Genomic DNA, 17,912 nt, shown 5'->3' with positions numbered 1-17,912 from the left:
AGGGGGCGGGGGCGGGTGGTGCGGTGCGGTGCGGTGCGGTGCGGTGCGGTGCGGTGCGGTGCGGTGCGGTGCGGTGCGATGCGGTGCGATGCCGTACCATACCGGGCCCCGGTCTCGGTCCCTGCCTCGGCCCCTGCGAGAGCCGTCGGCGCTGCCGGTTCGGTCCGGGTGCAGCGGGAGCAAATGCGCGGGCGACGGAGACACGTTTGTTCCCGCCGCTGGCCCCGCTTCCCGGCGCCGTCCGTGCGGCGCTCGGTGCCTGGGAGCCGGGCCCCGCCGGGGCTGCGGCAAAGCGCGGCCAATGGGGCGGCGGGGCTCGGAGCGCCGCTTCCCGCCCAAGCGCCGCCGCCGCCGCCATTTCGCTGCGCTACAACAAAGGGCCCGGCCGAGGAGGACTCGGAGGCCTCGGGCGCGTTTTTCTGGGTAGTCGGTGTTTTCGACGTGGAGGACATTAATGCAGGGTAACGGTCCCCGTGGCATAGTCCCTTTTTTACTTTATTTTTTTATCTTTTTTTAAGGAATGACTTGAACAGTTCCGATATATTTCGGTTTTAGCTGCGTCAGTTTTGGGAGGTGTTGGTTTTGCTGGCGGTCTGTCAGCCACACGTACGGGAACTGCTGTGCTGTCTCCCAGAAGGCTGACCGCTGTAAAAAGCCCTCAAACGCTGCGTGTGGACAGCATGCTGCTTTGGACTTTTTCTTTTTTGTCTGACTTTGGGGTTAAATTTACTATGCAATACGTTTGGAAGTATTTTTACTTTGTTCTCGAATGGTCATTATTAAATTCTGTTTCTAATATTTGCTGTTTATGGTCTCTTCCTAGTCAGGAATTTTTCCGTGGTTGCTTATATGTGCATGAAATATAAGTTTTAATTTTCTATCATGTGATTTTTGTTTTCTTTGATTCCCACCCACCAATCTTTTCCTTGTTTACTAATGGGCCCCCACTTCCCAAAACGTTTCCTGATGGGTAATTTTTTTTTGCTTGGTAATTCCATATCCCTGTCCCTTTCAGATGTCACATTTTTGTTTCATTGTTTTACCTTTTCCATCCGTTTTACTTGAAATAATTTTTTTTCTGGGATCTTTGGAGGTGTATGGGTGTGATGTTTTGGGTATTTTTTGTTTTCTTCTCTCCTTCTGTAGCCTTTTACTATGTTATTTAATTCAGTTTATGTTTCACCATCATTTTGATCCCTATTTTCATGTGTAGACAATTTTGTAATGTTTATACCAGTCTTTATTAATATTACTTTATTTAGTTCTACAGAAATAGCAAAGATGTATTTATCTTTGTGTATCAACCTTTATCGTGTTGGTGGTGCAGGAGATGATCCTCAGTTTATATTTCAAACATTGTGCCTTCACACAGTATTTGTTAGTTCTCTTAATATTTGAGGGAAAAACCCCCGAATTGATATAATTTTTTTCTCCCATGTTTACTGGTTTCAGAATGTATAGAATACAAGATAACTCACAGTAAAGCTTCCGCATCACTATAAAGTGTAGTCTTCCCTCCCTGTTACTTCTCTCACTATTTAATATCATAGACATTTTCTCTGGCAGTTATTAGTGTGGTTTTCAGTCTATATTCAAAGGATGTCATTTTTTCTCTTCAAAGAATTATTATTCCCATCTCATCTGACTTGGTTTGGGTTTTTTTTTACATCTTTTTTTATAGCTTTGCTTTCATTTCACCTCATGAGTTCAGATGCTTTAGGTGTCAACATTCTTGTAAGATTACACGCCTAATTCCATTTTCTTTATGTGGCTTAGTAGGAGTAGGTATTCTGCCTTTCAAACTGACCTATTCGTTTCCTATGCCTGGTGTGGTTGAATGTTGATTGGCACTTTGTCCAAAGCTTACAATCTCTTAGCAAGCATTTCTTGCTTCTTTTTAGTTCACTAGGACTATTTCATGTGTAGATATTTTTTTATCCATGAAATATAACCTTTGCTTATTTTTGCATCATGCTTTATTAATGCTAGAATAGTAATCCTTCTAATTCATTACATAACCAAGTTTACACCTGTCTCCAAGGTCCATTACTTAAGAGTGACAACCCTACTGAGAAGTCATAGCAGCCAAAAATGTAATTTGTTCCTGACCTAAGGAACGTCTCGGCTTCAGAAAGGATAAAACCTACAGATAGTCTAAAGCATTAATTTTCACTATGATTTCACCCAGAACCTTTCTAGTTTTGACAGCAATGTACATATACATAGAATAGACTGCTGTATTACACTGCTGGATTATTTGAGGAAGTATTGTCCTAAATTTCATGATGGTTAAAGTCAGGTAATGCTTAGACAGTTTTATGTTCTCCACACCAAACAATAGACAGTTTAAATTTCTTGGGTTTATTTTAGCATGATGTGTGTGGTATCTTTCTAAACTTTTCACTGACACCTGTAGTAGCTATAAAGTAAGTGTATATTGAAGTGTTGAGGCACTCCTGAAAATAGACAAAATTAAACCAAGAGGAGGGGCACACATCCTATCTACAGGAGCTTAAACCTTTTAATGTTCTGGAAAAAGAGGAAGAAGCCCTAAGCAATCTGCAGTGACAGAATTCTGGAGTAACACTTTGTTTCCCAATATGACATCTTGGTCTTGTATTTTGTTACAAACATTCATCCTTCACTCCTGGTGGTTCATTTACATAGGTTTTGCTACTGAGAACCAACAAGTAAGTATATGAACTACCCTTTGATTAGTTTACTTTTACAATTTGTCTGTCATCATTAATGAAGACAGAATGGGGAGGGCGAAAGGTTCACTCTTCCTGATCAGGCAGCACTAGTTGAAGGAGCCTTGAGCTGTCTTCTATAGTGTGGAAAGCCACCCTGAGCATACTGGAGTGAAGTAGCAGGTTGGGTAAGGGCAACAATTTTATTCCTCTTCCCACTCTAGGTATGTCATAGCAGGTCATAGCACTTCCCTTCTCCATCAGCTCTTGATCTTCCATCCTGCTATTCCTGCTAATATTCCCAGCTTTCCCAAAAGACAACCATCCCCTTGAGGAGGCTGTTGAATAGTGTGAATTTCCAATTTTGTGTTCTCTTAAAGTACCTACTTTCTTTGGGCTTTTCAAAAAAACTCTTTAGCTACATGAAGGAGATGCTGACCCTCAGTAGGTCTGTCAGCATGTGCCTTCTCGGGTCAACAGGAGAATTAATATCAACTTAGAAAGTCTCTGTGGTCTGTTTTTTTTTAAACCAGACGAAAGTGTTGTGATAGAAATGTTGAGATTTGGAGAAACAGATTTGTTTCACCTCCTAAAGCAGAAGCTTGTGATAAATGTGTTATTTTACTTACGTGAAATATTTGTGAGGAAAAGGAAGACTGCATCATCTTTTAAGGGAAATATTAGAGTTCTCAGGGCATAATCACATGAAATACAGACATCCAAGTAAACAAGAAGATGAATTTTTGCCTAGAGTGATAAATAATGTGATGAAAATGTTACAGAAGTTGTCTGGTTCCAGGAGAAAAAAATCTGGTGAGTTACACCACAAATTTGTTAATTAAACTACAAGCAAAATTAATTCTCTGTGCATCCCACTCATACAGAAACTCCAAGCTTTCAATCTCTGTCCAGGTCAGCAACCTACACCTCTGCATGGGACATCTGCCAGGAAACTGATGACAGGCCCATTGGTATGACTGGTACTTATCCTCTCAATATAAAGGAGATTTGCACATTTTACACTTGACAGCTCAATAACCTCCTAAGTTACTTCTGGACTGCCTGAGTTTTGGTCAGCTCAAGCTTATGTTCCATTCTCATTCACCTGGACTGACTGTTCCTCACAGGCACAGCAGGATTTCTTCTAGGTTGTGCATTTGCCTCTGGGCTCTACACTGAAGCCACCGAAGGTGCATTGTAAGTTCCAGACAGAAGCTGGAAGTCCTGATCCAGTGTGGATTGTTCCTGGGGACTTCTACCCCAGAACAGTGGGGTCCTTCTCAGACATAGCTTTATAAATCTCACTAAAATAATATTTGTATTTATTAACATACATTTATTAACGTCACCTATTAAAAGTGTTATCTTTTCATGCATTGGTGTGTTTATGCAGCAACCCTCAGTTACCTTTACTGATTATCCCCAGATTCAGAGATAGACAAGGAATAGTTTGGGCTGAAAGCAAAAAAAAAAAACCCACAACCAAAAACCACATGGGTGAAAGCACATAGGAGAAAGTTGAAGTCCTTTACAAGGTAATGACCTCCCTGCTCCTTTCCATTTATAGTAAGTAAATATTGACCTTATTAGTATTAGATTGTCCTATGCTGCTGTAATGTAGGATACTGTCATTTTACACTGCCAGTGTGTTACATATCTATGCACACACACAAACACAGGCACACATCTAGTATGAAATTTCCTGTTGAAATCCACCACCAGCTGCTCTGATGTGGCTGCAAGGTCCTTCAGCAGTTAGCAGTCTGTACACACAGAGTGTGTACCTAGGACTAGCAATTAATGAGAACTCCACTGCCTGTAGAGATGTGTGGACTTGAACTTCTGGATCATAATGGACGGTGGAAAATCAAAACATCCTTATGGTGATTAAAAAATCTCCCATTTGCCTGACCTGCAACAATGCCAAAAGCCATCATGAGCTTCATAGGATGGGTTCTCCAAGCTTTAGGTATTTTGAGTGTCTTTAAATGAAAATAACCTTTAGCCTTCTTGTTTATTCTTGTTTGTTTGTTGGACCATAGGTTTGTTGCACTACCTGTTCCCTCCCTCTTAAGTCTTCATAACTGTGTCACCACCAACTTCTACCTTCACTGCACCCTCCAGGTTGATCCTAATAAAACAAAAATCCTCCCACATCTCAAATCCAATAAATAACTAACCAAAAGATTTGTTCAATGTTCAGAAACACTATGATGAAAATAAATTGAATGTCAAGAATCATTAGAAGAAGAACAGAGAGTTAAACAGGAGATACTGTATTTTTGTACCATTGTAGAACTGTATGGAATAGCTGCACCTTGAATACTGTGTACATTTGTGGCCTCTAATTAAAAAATGCTGTAGTGCAACTGGAAAAGAAAGTTCTGAGAAAAGTAATAAAGATGATTGAATGTCTAAAATGGCTTCCATATTAAGGATACTAGGACACTTTCAGAACATAACTACAGGGTGAAGATGTTCCTGCTCATCTTCTGTACTATCTGTAGGGTCACTGGCTAAATCTGTCAAATTTAGCAATGTCCAATCTAATTATAAAGTTAGTTACCAATCACAAGATTACTGAGGCCAGAAAGGTTGTCTAAATATCATAGGTGATTTCCTTAAGTAAATGAACTCATCTCTATAGACTTTTTCCAAATGAAAAAGAAGAGTTGAAGATGATGAGTGACAAAGTGATGATGAAGCCATCTCTCCCCTCTTTAATAATCAGTTCTAGAGAACACAGCTGCTTGCATAACCATGGTGATAAATAGTTCCAATCCCTTAAAAACTTCTAAATTGATCCCTGGTGATATCAACTGCCATTTAATTAAATGTGCTTCCTGAGGATCAGTTTTGGTTTTGCTATAAGGTAATAACCCCGAAATTCAGTCATAAACAAAGAGCCAATCCTCAAAAACCAATACCACTTCCCTTTTAAAAAAGCTCCTATTAATTTGATTCTTCTTTTTTCCAGGGATTTCCAAGTTCCCAATGTCCTGGTTTGCGCAGGTGTTTCCATGATCCTCTCACAAACTACTTAAGGAAGCAATAGGGTTGCATAAGAGGAAAAAGCTGCAGGGTGTACAGGTAGAGGGAAAGATTTGGTTTCTATGTGAAATCACTCCCCACATGTCAAGAGCAATATAATTTTTGAATTTGTGTTCGGAGACCTGAAATAATAGAGTCCTTAAATAAGTGACACAGAGAGATGCTATCTGGAGAGGAAAAAAGGTTTGTTTGCCTAATTAGTACAGTACTGTTATTTCACTCCTATGCAGCTATGTTTCTTTTAAGACAGAAGGAACGAGGGGAGAAAACACTCTAAGGATCATGGGCTCCTTATAGAGGTGGTTTATCGAGCAGAATGGTTAGTTGTGCTATCAGCCATGAAAGCCTCCAGAATCAAAATAACATTTTCTAACAGAGCAAGGTGGAAGCCCTACTGCTCCTGGTGCTTTTTGATCAAGCCTTTTTTTTTAACCCTGGACATCAGAAATATAAATAAATATAAAAGTATAAATAAAATGCAGGTAAAAATAACTGGGAAGGGAAGGGAAGGGAGCTGCTTCCCAGGCAGAATTGGTCACAAATTGATGCAGCCTGGGTGCAGTCTATCTGAGGGGCCCCGAAGCCACCCCAAGCCCATCCCAAACCAGTGTAGTGTTCCAGGGGAAATGTCCCAAACCAGATCGATCCCCCCATTACTTGACTGTACCATGGTATTATCAGGGAAACTCTCAGAAGATGCAATGAGAAAGACACACAAAGACTTGCCTACAGATTCCAGCAACAGGTGTTTCTGTTAGTATTAGACACACTCAGAGCATTTGTTGTTACCTGCAGCTGCACGTTTCTGATGCTTTTCTACAGCCATAACGCAAGTGGTTTTCAGACTGGCATTCAAATTTCCCATATGTCAGCATCAGTTCCTGAAATTGTTTGAGTGGAAACATGTGAGCTTCTTTTTCACTTGTCAAAATGTACTGTGTATCTGAGAGAAATAAAAATACCTTTTTTTTTTTTTTTAAACTTCATTTGATGTTTAAGCAGGTCTGTTTTCAAGTACATATGAAAAGTAAATTACTGATCTCTATTATATCTAGCAGCAGGACAAGGGGTAATGGGATGAAGCTGGAACACAGAATGTTCCATTTAAACATAAGAAATAAACTATTTCACTCTGAAGGTGACAGAGCAGTGGAACAGGCTGCCCAGGGAGGATGTGGAGTCTCCTTCCTTGAAGGTTTCAAGACCTGCCTGGTTGCGTTCCTGTGCGACCTGATCTAGGTGGACCTGCTTCTGCAGGGGCATTGGACTAGATGATCTCTAAAGGTCCCTTCCAACCCCTACCATTTTATGATTCTATGATGTTATTATTCAAAAGGTTTCTGTACATTACAGCAGACTTATAAGATATTCCTAATTTACTGTGTTTTGGTGTACTCATGAATGGCTGCAGAAAAGTACTAATGGAACTAAAAAGTTGAGTGAAGGGATTTGAGAGTAATGTACAAAAAGACCTAGAAATGTTTAACCTTTGCATAGGCTGTGCCACACAAATGTTCCAAGAAGTTTTGCAGAAAGCAGCCAACAGTCTCATGGACATATCCATGGTAGCAGGCAATTAACTCCATTCACTTTTGTTGGCTAGGCAAATACTGTAACTTGTCTACAATTTAATGTTCATTTACTATTTCATGTTTTTACTTGTTTGTCTGCATACTTGGGAATGTTTCTGCAACTGAGTATGGTTTTCCTTTCCTTTCCTTTCCTTTCCTTTCCTTTCCTTTCCTTTCCTTTCCTTTCCTTTCCTTTCCTTTCCTTTCCTTTCCTTTCCTTTCCTTTCCTTATTATCTGCTAGTGCTTTATGGGGGAAAAAAAAGAAAGCTATGGAGAGCTACTAAGAAACTACAGATTGAATTCTCTGGGAGCAAGCTGACAGATTGCTCTGCCAGTGCTAGAGCTAATACTCTAAAGCATAAGAATGTATTTTGTATGGACTTAAAGGTCAAAAGTAATTTAAGTCATAATCTAGAGCACTGTGTTTTTTTCATTACTACCATCACCTGTGATGCCTTCCTCCTTTGTGTAGAGATATGTCTGAGAATTTAGACTGTCCGAATAGTTGGAAGGAAATCCAGGGAAGGATCCTAAATAATTAGAAATTCAGCACTTGAACTTAAAATAAAATACTTTTTTATTAAAGAAAACTTTTAAATATCTCATCTATCACCTAGTAAATAGATGTTACATTAAAATATGAGAGAGCTGGATTATATAGAACTCTTATTTAACTATGGTATCCAGAAAATCTACCCTACTTTATAACAAGCATAGTGACACAAAGTAGAATATACTGCCTTCCTACATTAAGTGTCAATGACTGGTGAGAAGGAAGGAAGAGGAATTATATTCAGTAACTGTAGAAAAAAATTCTCAAGGTGGAAACATAGCTAGAAGGGCAGAGAACAAAATGGTAAGTTTTGTGATTTGCCATTATTCCATGTAACAAGATTCTAATGAAGAGGATAACAGAAAAAATACTTTAGGCTACTGTATTTCAAGTTGTTTGTATCTCACTAAAAAACTCCAAAAAAAGTTAGACTACTTGTGGGTTTATGTGTTTTTCCAAACATTAGTGGAGAAAAATCTTTCCTTCCCTAATGTCCAAGAGAAACAAAACAGATACACTTCCCTCTTAGGCACTTCAGTGTGGGATTTGGGCCTCAAAAGAGACTAATGCTCACTCTTCACAGGGTGTTTGAAGGCAAACTTGAACCTGGAAAGACTGTTTCAAACCACGTCATTTTTAAATGTCCCATTCAAGAACTTCTGCAAATCAGTCCTCTGCTTCAGAGCCACGTAACAACACCCCACCCCCTGCTCCCTGGTTATTTTCCTTAATATGCTACATTAAATAACCAGGCATTGTTTAAAAAGGAGTAATCATCAAATGCTTTAAACCTAGTTCTAGCCTTAAATTTCAGCACAGCTACTAATAAAGTCCTGTGGTTAATATTGTTTTAAATTCTAACTCTGTATGGTAGATCGTTAATATCCCATATAATTTCCTTCATAAAGGAAGGGCTGATAAAAGAGTGGAAAAAAAACCACTCCAACCCTCAAGTCCTCTACCTGTTTCTGGAAAAACACCCCCCCCCCCCCCCCCCCCTTGAAAACTATCTAAAAAGCCAGTATGCTTTAAAACAAGTCTCGGGATTCTCATTTTGTTTCCAAGCAACACTTCGGCCGGGCACTCCCTTTCTGCTTGAGAAACGTTTCCGTTTATCACATTGCCACAACGATTCACTCCTCCCCCTCCTGAGGGAGGACACTGCAAAAATCAATACTGTCTTGCTTGCCTTATTTCCCAAGGGGGCTTTTAAAGACCAAAGCAAATACTCCCCCAAGCAGCCTCATTCGGAGTCTCCAGGCTCCAGCGTGTCAGTCCCTTCGGGCAGTTTTGTTTTCTTCCATATAAACTACCACGGAATGAAAGACTAAAACCCTGCTTTCTCTATATATGCCTAACAAAAGAGGGAAGGCAGTGTCCCTCAAATGACTAGAAAAAGCATGTTAATCTGTACCTTCCATCGCGGCAGATTCCTCCAGAGTAATGGAGTTAGAGGCACCTTCCTATAAATACTGGCCTTACACTAAACATCTTTATTTCTCCCTGCACTCCTCCCACCACCTTTTGAAAGAGGTCTCTGACCACATCCAAAAGCCCCAAAAGGCGGCCAAGCACAAAAAGGCAGCACTAAAAAGTGCAGTTAAGCTGAAGAAGACAGCACCCAGGAGGCAATACCATAAGAGAAAGAGAATATTTTGCAAAAAAACCTCATCAGCGCTTTTAAACAGCAGCCACGCTGTCAGAACAAAAACGGGAGAACTGAAAAATCAGTTCAGTCTAAACCAGTACTCAGTGATCCTCTGTGTGTGAGCGTTGGGACTTTGTGGGGTGCTTCTGTTCAAGCTCACGCTCTATGGAAAAGTCAAGTCTAGCCTAGCTGGTTTAACTGACCATCCCCTATTATGATTTCCACCACTAGCCTCCCCATTACTTAAAATAACTAAACAGTTTGGAAACAGCTCTGGGCTAGTTAACGGAGAGCAAACCTATGAAACACTTAGTGTTCTGTCACCCCTGCCTGAAAGCCGTAGATTCTAAACACGAAAAAGAAAAGAAAGCGCAGCATAAAGCAACGAAAACACCCTCCAAACCCCAAAGCGGGCAGTAAGCACACAGTGCTCGGCCTCCGTTCGCCTCCCATGAAGGAGCCGGGGCAGAGCGGCTGCGCCTCCGCGCCGCTCTCGGTTTGAAAACCGCGCGCTGGGCCCGGATTGGCGGGCGGCGGCCCCGCCCATCAGCGCGCGGCGGGAAGGGGGCGGGGGGGCGCGCTCCGGCCTCCCCATCCCCGCGCCGAGTGCGCGCCGCGGCCCAAACTTTAACGGGGAAACAGCAAACCCACCCGTGACCTGCTCGCGTCCCCTTACACCATCTGGCCGTGGCTGAGCTCAGCAATGGCAACCGCTGACTTTGACAAAAGTGAAACTGGGAAAAACACTAAGTACATTAGTTCCTTACAGAAAAAACACCGGGACCTACAAAGAACAGTGAAATAAGGTTGAAAACGTAGATCTTTCCTCGAAATGTTTTAAACCTTATTATGCTTCAGAAGCCTTCCCTCTCAACACCTAAAAAGCTTCCAAATATGTGAAAACACTATTTTTGAAGAGGCACGTATTTCCAGGCTGAAGTGTTCCTGCTCTTTCTGGGAAAACGTGGGTGGCTCTGAAAAGAGCCTTTGGGTTGTTTTGTCAGAGGAGCTTTTTACTTGGCTTTCGCCTTGTGGCTGTCGGTCTTCTTGGGCAGCAGCACGGCCTGGATGTTGGGCAGCACGCCGCCCTGCGCGATCGTCACCTTGCCCAGCAGCTTGTTGAGCTCCTCGTCGTTGCGGATGGCCAGCTGCAGGTGGCGGGGGATGATGCGCGTCTTCTTGTTGTCGCGGGCCGCGTTGCCCGCCAGCTCCAGGATCTCGGCCGTCAGGTACTCCAGCACGGCAGCCAGGTACACCGGGGCGCCGGCGCCCACCCGCTCCGCGTAGTTGCCCTTGCGCAGCAGCCGGTGCACACGGCCCACGGGGAACTGCAGCCCGGCCCGCGACGAGCGCGACTTGGCCTTGGCCCGCGCCTTCCCGCCCTGCTTCCCGCGGCCGGACATCTTGGCAGGCAAAGGCTTAAGCTAAACGAAAATAAAAAACTGCGTAATGCTCCTGAAAGTCGCAAAAATCGACACAACTGCGCCAGGAGGTGCCACCCGGCCTTTTTATCCCTTCCTGCTGGGGTTCGGTGGCACTTCTGATTGGCGAAGGCTGCGATTGTGAAAGCAACCAATTGCAAGAGAGATGAAATAGCGACCAATCCGAGGCGCGACGGGGTGTGACATCACGACCGCGGATTGCCCAATGGGAAGGGACAGCCTCGAGTCATCTCATTTGCATACCGTCTCTATAAATAGTGGCGCCGTCGCTATTGTATTTACGTCGTTCCTGCGGTAGACAGGTACGGACAGGCTTCTGAAATGCCGGAACCAGCTAAATCCGCTCCAGCGCCCAAGAAGGGCTCCAAGAAAGCCGTCACCAAGACTCAGAAGAAGGGGGACAAGAAACGTAGAAAGACTAGGAAGGAGAGCTACTCGATCTACGTGTACAAGGTGCTGAAGCAGGTGCACCCCGACACCGGCATCTCGTCCAAGGCCATGGGCATCATGAACTCCTTCGTCAACGACATCTTCGAGCGCATCGCCGGCGAGGCCTCGCGCCTGGCGCACTACAACAAGCGCTCCACCATCACGTCGCGGGAGATCCAGACGGCCGTGCGGCTGCTGCTGCCCGGCGAGCTGGCCAAGCACGCCGTGTCCGAGGGCACCAAGGCTGTCACCAAGTACACCAGCTCCAAGTAAATCTCGGTTTGAAAAATCGTCTAATTCAAAGGCTCTTTTAAGAGCCACCCACATATTCAGTAAAAGAGTCGTTCACACTGAGTCGGTTCGGTGAGTGGTATTTGTATTTAGCACTGTTCTCAAGCTAGGATAAAACTGCTTAATAGAGAAAACCTTTGGCGTGTTTAAAATTACCGGTATGATTTGGGCTGACTTGTATGTGCCCTGCCCTAAATGCTAATCGCGCAGGTCTATAAAAAAGCGTCCTAAGCACCTAATTAGTTCTAAAGCTATCAACTATTAAAAGTTTTCCTTATTTTTGAGTAATTAGAGCTACCTTTTGCCGCAAAGGAAAAATGCACAGTGGTATTTTTTTTCCCTACATTTCTCATATGAAATAAAGCAGCTTCGTTGTTATGTTTTTTTCTTTTACATAAGTCTGTTTCTAATGCTTTTTTTGTACCTTTCCTAATAAAACGTCATCCCCTTAAAGGATAAGCCGTCCTTTTTTAGCGACTTTGGCTGCAAGCCAGAGCAGCTTGTTTACTCAGAGCTCCAGAGGGATTAGCAATTAGTCCGTGTATATGATATTCAGAAGTCAAAGCTTCATGAAATTCATCACGCCACGCGCTGCGGAAGCTGAATGCTAAAGAGGGTAACAATTGCATAAGCCCCAGGCAGCTCTGGCGGAACTGGTGTAGGCTGCGCCTTCTGTTCGGGATCTTTTTTTCCTCACTGATGGTGAGCAAAAAGTTTCTCTAGGGTCCTAGGTGACAAGGTTGTGCGAAAATCCGAGTGAAATAATAATCCAAGTTAAAAAATGAGAGGTTTAAGCCTAGAAAATGTGAACGAGAGCGCTCGAGCGATCTTCCAGTGGCGCAGGATGCGCAAGCAACGCTGCCTTTTGCAGGGGAAGCTAAAATCCCGGCTGCCCAGGACTGAGGTGGTCACAGAAGCGTCTGCTTCGGGTCCAGCTTACAGGTGCGTCAGAGCGGCCGGCCCCGCTCGGCGGGCAGCGCTGGAGGTTCAGAGCAGCGAGAGCAGCCGTGCCGCCGGGGGGATGGGGGATGCGAGGGGGGGCTGCGCAGCAGGAAGAGGACGTTGGCGCCCGCGCGCCGCGGTGGACGGCGGGCTTTTCGAATGCTTCCCATTGGCCAATGGCGTGCGTGTCTTCCCGGCGGCCAATCACAGCGCGGCGGCGGCTATATATAGCGGGCCCCGCGGCGGGGCTGGGTGCAGACGTTTTCAGCTCGTTGCAGGGAAGCTGCTCGGCGGTCATGGCCCGCACCAAGCAAACGGCGCGTAAGTCGACGGGCGGGAAGGCGCCCCGCAAGCAGTTGGCCACCAAGGCGGCCCGCAAGAGCGCGCCGGCCACGGGCGGCGTGAAGAAGCCGCACCGCTACCGGCCCGGCACGGTGGCGCTGCGCGAGATCCGGCGCTACCAGAAGTCCACGGAGCTGCTGATCCGCAAGCTGCCCTTCCAGCGCCTGGTGCGCGAGATCGCGCAGGACTTCAAGACCGACCTGCGCTTCCAGAGCTCGGCCGTGATGGCGCTGCAGGAGGCGAGCGAGGCCTACCTGGTGGGGCTCTTCGAGGACACCAACCTCTGTGCCATCCACGCCAAGCGCGTCACCATCATGCCCAAGGACATCCAGCTGGCCCGTCGCATCCGCGGCGAGCGTGCCTGAGCTTCTAGCTAACGGATCCTTCAGACTCGCCCAGAACACAAAGGCTCTTTTAAGAGCCACCACAAAGCCACTGGAAAGAGCTGTAACCTTTTGCTCTCATGTAGAAAGCGGTGTTTCCTTGTCCTTATGTAGTTTTCCAGTGACCAAGAGCCAATATCTCATTAGGTGAGTAGCAAGCTGCATGTAAGGTACGTTTTAAAGGGATTCAAAAAGATCCTGACTGTAGTGAAGCAGCACGGTGTGGTAAATTGACGTTGAGGGATTCATGCTCACAAATGCTACTTTAGAGTGAAGATTTGTTTCTATATGTTTTTCCAATTAACTTTTTTGCTCATAAGGACAGTTGAGATTTTCTTCTCCTGAATAAGATGCACATCTCCAAAATGCTTATAAACATTTTTAAAATCGGTCTGTTCTGAAAGCAATTATACAAACTCGAGTTTGAATAAATAGTTCTTTACAGAAGTCTGTGTTCTCAGGGGAGATGTGTTCAGAGAAGTGTATATGTACACGCCTACTGCTTCAATTCCACTTACTTTATATCCTTATGGTTACAAGTTTGTCTCATTGTCCCGACAGAAAGTGTTTTCCTTTCCAAGCTTTTATTTTTGGGGGGGAGGGGGAGGGGAAAGGGGGTGAGTGTTTCTGAATGTGCAAGGAGTCCTGTCCAGCATTTTCATGAAGGGCCACTCGGTCACTATTTACCTCAGTGATTTATTACTTGTGCTCTGATTATCAGTGTTTTGAGCGAGGTCCCCTTGGGCATCTTTAGCCCAAGCATCTCAAGCACTTATTCCAGAGAAAAACAATGTATTTGTAGAGAGAATTGAAGGTTCGATGGGGGCAAAGGTAATGTCAGTGAATCCCAGTTTGAAAAGTTATGCTTTTTTGCTGGTGTCTTCTCTGGGGCACAGAATCATGGCATCCTTGATGATTCTGGGTATCTTTTGTCAGCGATTACAGTCACGTCTTTGAATCAACTTTCTTCATCTGTGTCTAGGCTCTCGAAAATATTTGCAGAAGTGTTTTCCAAAGAATGTTAGCGATTAAAAACTTGACATCGACTCCAGAATTATTAAATGGAGACTTCCTTATCTGTCATCGTCAGTTATTTATAATTGTGGGGTTTTTTTGAGAACCTATCTGGAAAATGGAGCTTCTCTTTAATTACACTTCTAAAATTATCTCTAATCAGGGGATGCATTTTGTTTTTTTCTTGATACTGCAGGCCCTTTTATGTAATGTGGGGAACTTGCTGTTCCGTCGAACCATTTCAGTGCTACAAATGAGTAGCTGTGCCTTTAAGAAGCGGTCTGATTGATTTGAATACAGCTTTCCTTTACACTCGGAAACAAGCAGCCCCCGACAATTGCTTAGAGGAAACATTTTAGAAAGCCTGAAACTTCAAGACTGATTTGTGTTAACTGCTGATGCATTTTACCTGAGGTAATCTTTTCTCTCTGTCGGGAACTTGGAGTCTGCAGCAAAATCTGTCCAATCAAGTGCCTCGAAGCACCATTTTCTTTCTCTTGTTTTTCTCACTTTCAGCCATTTTCTGTTAGTTAACCTCGGTGTTGTAAAAGGGAGGTGGGAAGTACTGCGAAGTGTTATGGGAATTATTGTAGTCTCCGTGATTTATTCCCTCTCCCTCTTATTTATTCATTGACACAGGATTTGTGTGTTTTAATTTCGGTGGGGTTTTTTTTGTAGTAGATGATTAGCAGTGTGATCGCAGGAAAGCAAAGTCATTCACTGTCAGTGCTAGTAAGAGATCTATTTATTTATCTAAACCGGTTTACATATGTTTATGACAACATTTTAAATTAAACTCAGTAAAATCGGAATTTTTAATATTTTATCTTGTGAATATTTTAATGTATGAGCAAACAACACTTCAGCAAGAGTTTTGAGTGTAAAATGATGTCTGTTTGCATGTTCAAGAAATAAACAATTTTTGAGGAGCGAGAAGAGGTGGGTTTTATTTGCCCTAATTTCTGTAACTTTTCCTCTACTCTTTTGAAGCCCTTACGCTGGTCAATAAATAGTATTTGGAATAATTTAGAGACGTGCAAATTCGAATTGTAGTAAACACTATCACTCCATTAGCTGAGAAGGCAACACTAGTAAGGGATTTCATTTGCAGGAAGAGTGAGCTCACATGAACCCCAAATTATAACATCGAAGTCTGAAGTAGTTTTGGGGTGTAGCACATTATGAAAAGAAACCCTACTAACAACCTGTGATAGTTTGTCCTTGTGGACTAGGAGTTAGAAAGAATATATTGTGTGGGTTTCAACTGGGTTTAACAACTGCAGAAGGCTGTAATAGTGATGTAGGGAATAGTGATAGACTGATTGTAATGTATAAAAAGGGCTTTACTTCTTCCTCTTTATACAAGTAATAAATCCTACCTGGAATCCTAACAGCTTGCATTTTGTGTTGAATCACTTAAGTATAAAAAAGACATGACAAATATCCCAAATCAGAGTTAGACTGGACGGGGAGGGGGGGGGGGAGTCTTTCATATGATATAATATCTAATATCAAGAGCATTTAATTAAGTTGGGTTTTTTGAGCAAAGATAAAAGTACTTAAGGAATTGAAAAACATATTGAAAACGCTAAAAAATTCTAAGAGAAACTGCTTATCAGTCAGGTTTGACACAGAATATATCCTGGAAGATATTTGTTATAAGGAAACTCCAGACACCATAGTTTAGAAATAAAATTTAATTTGCCATAGTTTATTTGATGTGATATTTCTTTAGTTTAAGGAATGCTTAGTGGAAGATTTCCTAACTCAAAATAAAGAGAAGTTTCCTCTAGTACCAGCAAGGTCCAGCAGCATTTCTTTAGCTTTTATAGGAGAGCTTGAGCTAATGAAAACTGCCAGGTAGAAGCTGGGTGTGGGTAAAGCCCAGTGTGCTCACTAGCTGAGGACTGGCTTGTAAACTGCTGGTGCTTTGCCCTTGTGGCACTTGGTAATCATGTAAGGTTCTTTTGTGGGAGATTTTTTTTTTAGCTGCTTGGTCAGTTATCTATCTAAGACTATTTCTTGCTGTTTAGCTGTCTTCCTTGAGTCATCTGGCTCAAATCACTGCTTTGAAGAAGGTATTTCCTGTCAGTCCATTGGATAAGGTAGAGCTTAGCTGCCCTAAAGAGGAGAGGTTTTCATTTGAATTAACTATTGTAACGTAAAAACTTTGTAAAGGGAGACCACTTTATCATCTGCAAGCCAGTATGTAAACATAAATCCTAAACTTCCTGTCACATTATTTTTATTTGCAAATACCTTTCCTGGGCTGCTTTCCTTCAGTAATTGCAAACAGTGATTATACAACCTCATCTCCCCTGCCAGCCTGGATTGTGCTCCTTTGCTGCATCCTTTCTTATATCTTTTCTCTCACTTTCAAGTCATGCTGTATCTTCTGCTGGGTATAAGCATCTTTCAGGTTGTAATTGCACAAATATCACTGTCACAACAGTAAGACTATTTCCTAAGTTTTTGTAGTGTGTATATAGGTGACCTTTAGGAAATACTGTTTGTCAGCTACCGTGAAGCAATGGTCAAATGGGAAGCTGTATTCTTAGTGAAGTTGTTACTCAAGTGAAAATGACTACTAATAAAAAACCAATCTGCTCAAAGAACATAATATACAAACCAATGGAAATGAAAATTAATTTGGTAAAAACAGATGGTAGTTGAAAACTTAATTTAATTTAAATTTAATTTGATACCTTGGCTTTGAGAGGCAAACTATAAAGTGGTGGTGTTACAGTGTTCTATATATTATGAAAGTCTGGGACATGAGACATTTCTAGCCTCTTTAATCTCTTTTATCCAAGGACAGTTATTTTTTGTAGGGCAATTGTAGCAAAGGCTCTAAGCATTCAGCCTGTTGTGTCTGAAAACTCCCACTGTAGGAGTGCCCTAATACTCTAGATGACAGTACAGAGCAGCAGTGTGCAGCAGAGTTACAAAGCACACCTTTCTGAATTTTGGTGAACACTATTGTGTAAGTGCTTCACTCTGAAGCCTTAATCTCTCTCAGAAAAGAGCAGTGGCCTTTACCACTGGTGAATGCTCATACAACATTAATAACTGAAATTGTGAGATGTTAAAAAACTGACATTTGTCCAGAGGTGTAAAAACCCAACCCATATATTCCCAGAAGTCTAGAACCAGGTAGTATATGCAATCACCAGAAAGAGTAGAAGAATAGCTGTAAGGTATGAAGTGTCTTTATTGCACCTGTAATTGAGATCCTAAAATATCTACCTGCATTTTGTCTGAGACATCCATTTTGTGAAAACAAAGTTAGGGCTTAAAGCAAGTGAGAGAAGATGAGAGGAAAATAACAATCAGTTGTTGGGCAGGGGAAGACCACAATTGGTGAGAAAGGTGTAATGGTCAGGGAAATGTTAGATGTTGGACAGACACATAGACAGAATTGCTATTAGCTTCTAAACAGCACAAGAGACTGTTCAAAGAGGAGCATGTTAGATATGGCACCTTCCCCTTTCTAGTAGCCTGCTGAGGGTTCATAGCAAGCATTCCTTATCCTGCTTGTCCTTGCAAGCAATACTG

The 17,912-nt window shown here is 42.8% G+C and overlaps 3 protein-coding genes across 4 annotated transcripts in view; 2 read left to right on the top strand and 1 right to left on the bottom strand.

The window, feature by feature from the left end:
• LOC133627644 (uncharacterized) overlaps positions 1-17,912 on the top strand; it is a 28,594-nt gene that overhangs the window by 4,333 nt on the left and 6,349 nt on the right. Inside the window, exons 2-3 of one of the 2 annotated variants that reach the window (XM_062014163.1) lie at positions 136-168; positions 12,902-13,245. In XM_062014163.1, the coding sequence (XP_061870147.1) occupies positions 136-168; positions 12,902-13,245 (377 nt within the window). Of the gene's footprint in view, positions 1-135; positions 169-11,748; positions 13,491-14,553; positions 15,808-17,912 lie in introns of those variants that run through there. The other variant, XR_009820325.1, reaches the window with a different exon arrangement.
• LOC133627681 (histone H2A-IV) lies at positions 10,165-10,997 on the bottom strand. Its single transcript, XM_062014324.1, has one exon. The coding sequence runs from the start codon at positions 10,915-10,917 to the stop codon at positions 10,528-10,530; it is 390 nt and encodes a 129-aa protein (XP_061870308.1). The 5' UTR covers positions 10,918-10,997; the 3' UTR covers positions 10,165-10,527.
• LOC133627688 (histone H2B 8) lies at positions 11,228-11,739 on the top strand. The gene has a single exon (XM_062014398.1). It carries the CDS (start codon positions 11,278-11,280, stop codon positions 11,656-11,658), a length of 381 nt encoding a protein of 126 aa, XP_061870382.1. The 5' UTR covers positions 11,228-11,277; the 3' UTR covers positions 11,659-11,739.

Source organism: Colius striatus, chromosome 1, assembly GCF_028858725.1.
Source record: "Colius striatus isolate bColStr4 chromosome 1, bColStr4.1.hap1, whole genome shotgun sequence".
NCBI classification, from domain to species: Eukaryota; Metazoa; Chordata; class Aves; order Coliiformes; family Coliidae; genus Colius; species Colius striatus.
Note: the sequence above shows the minus strand (reverse complement) of the source record. Positions and strands in the feature narration are given on the sequence as shown.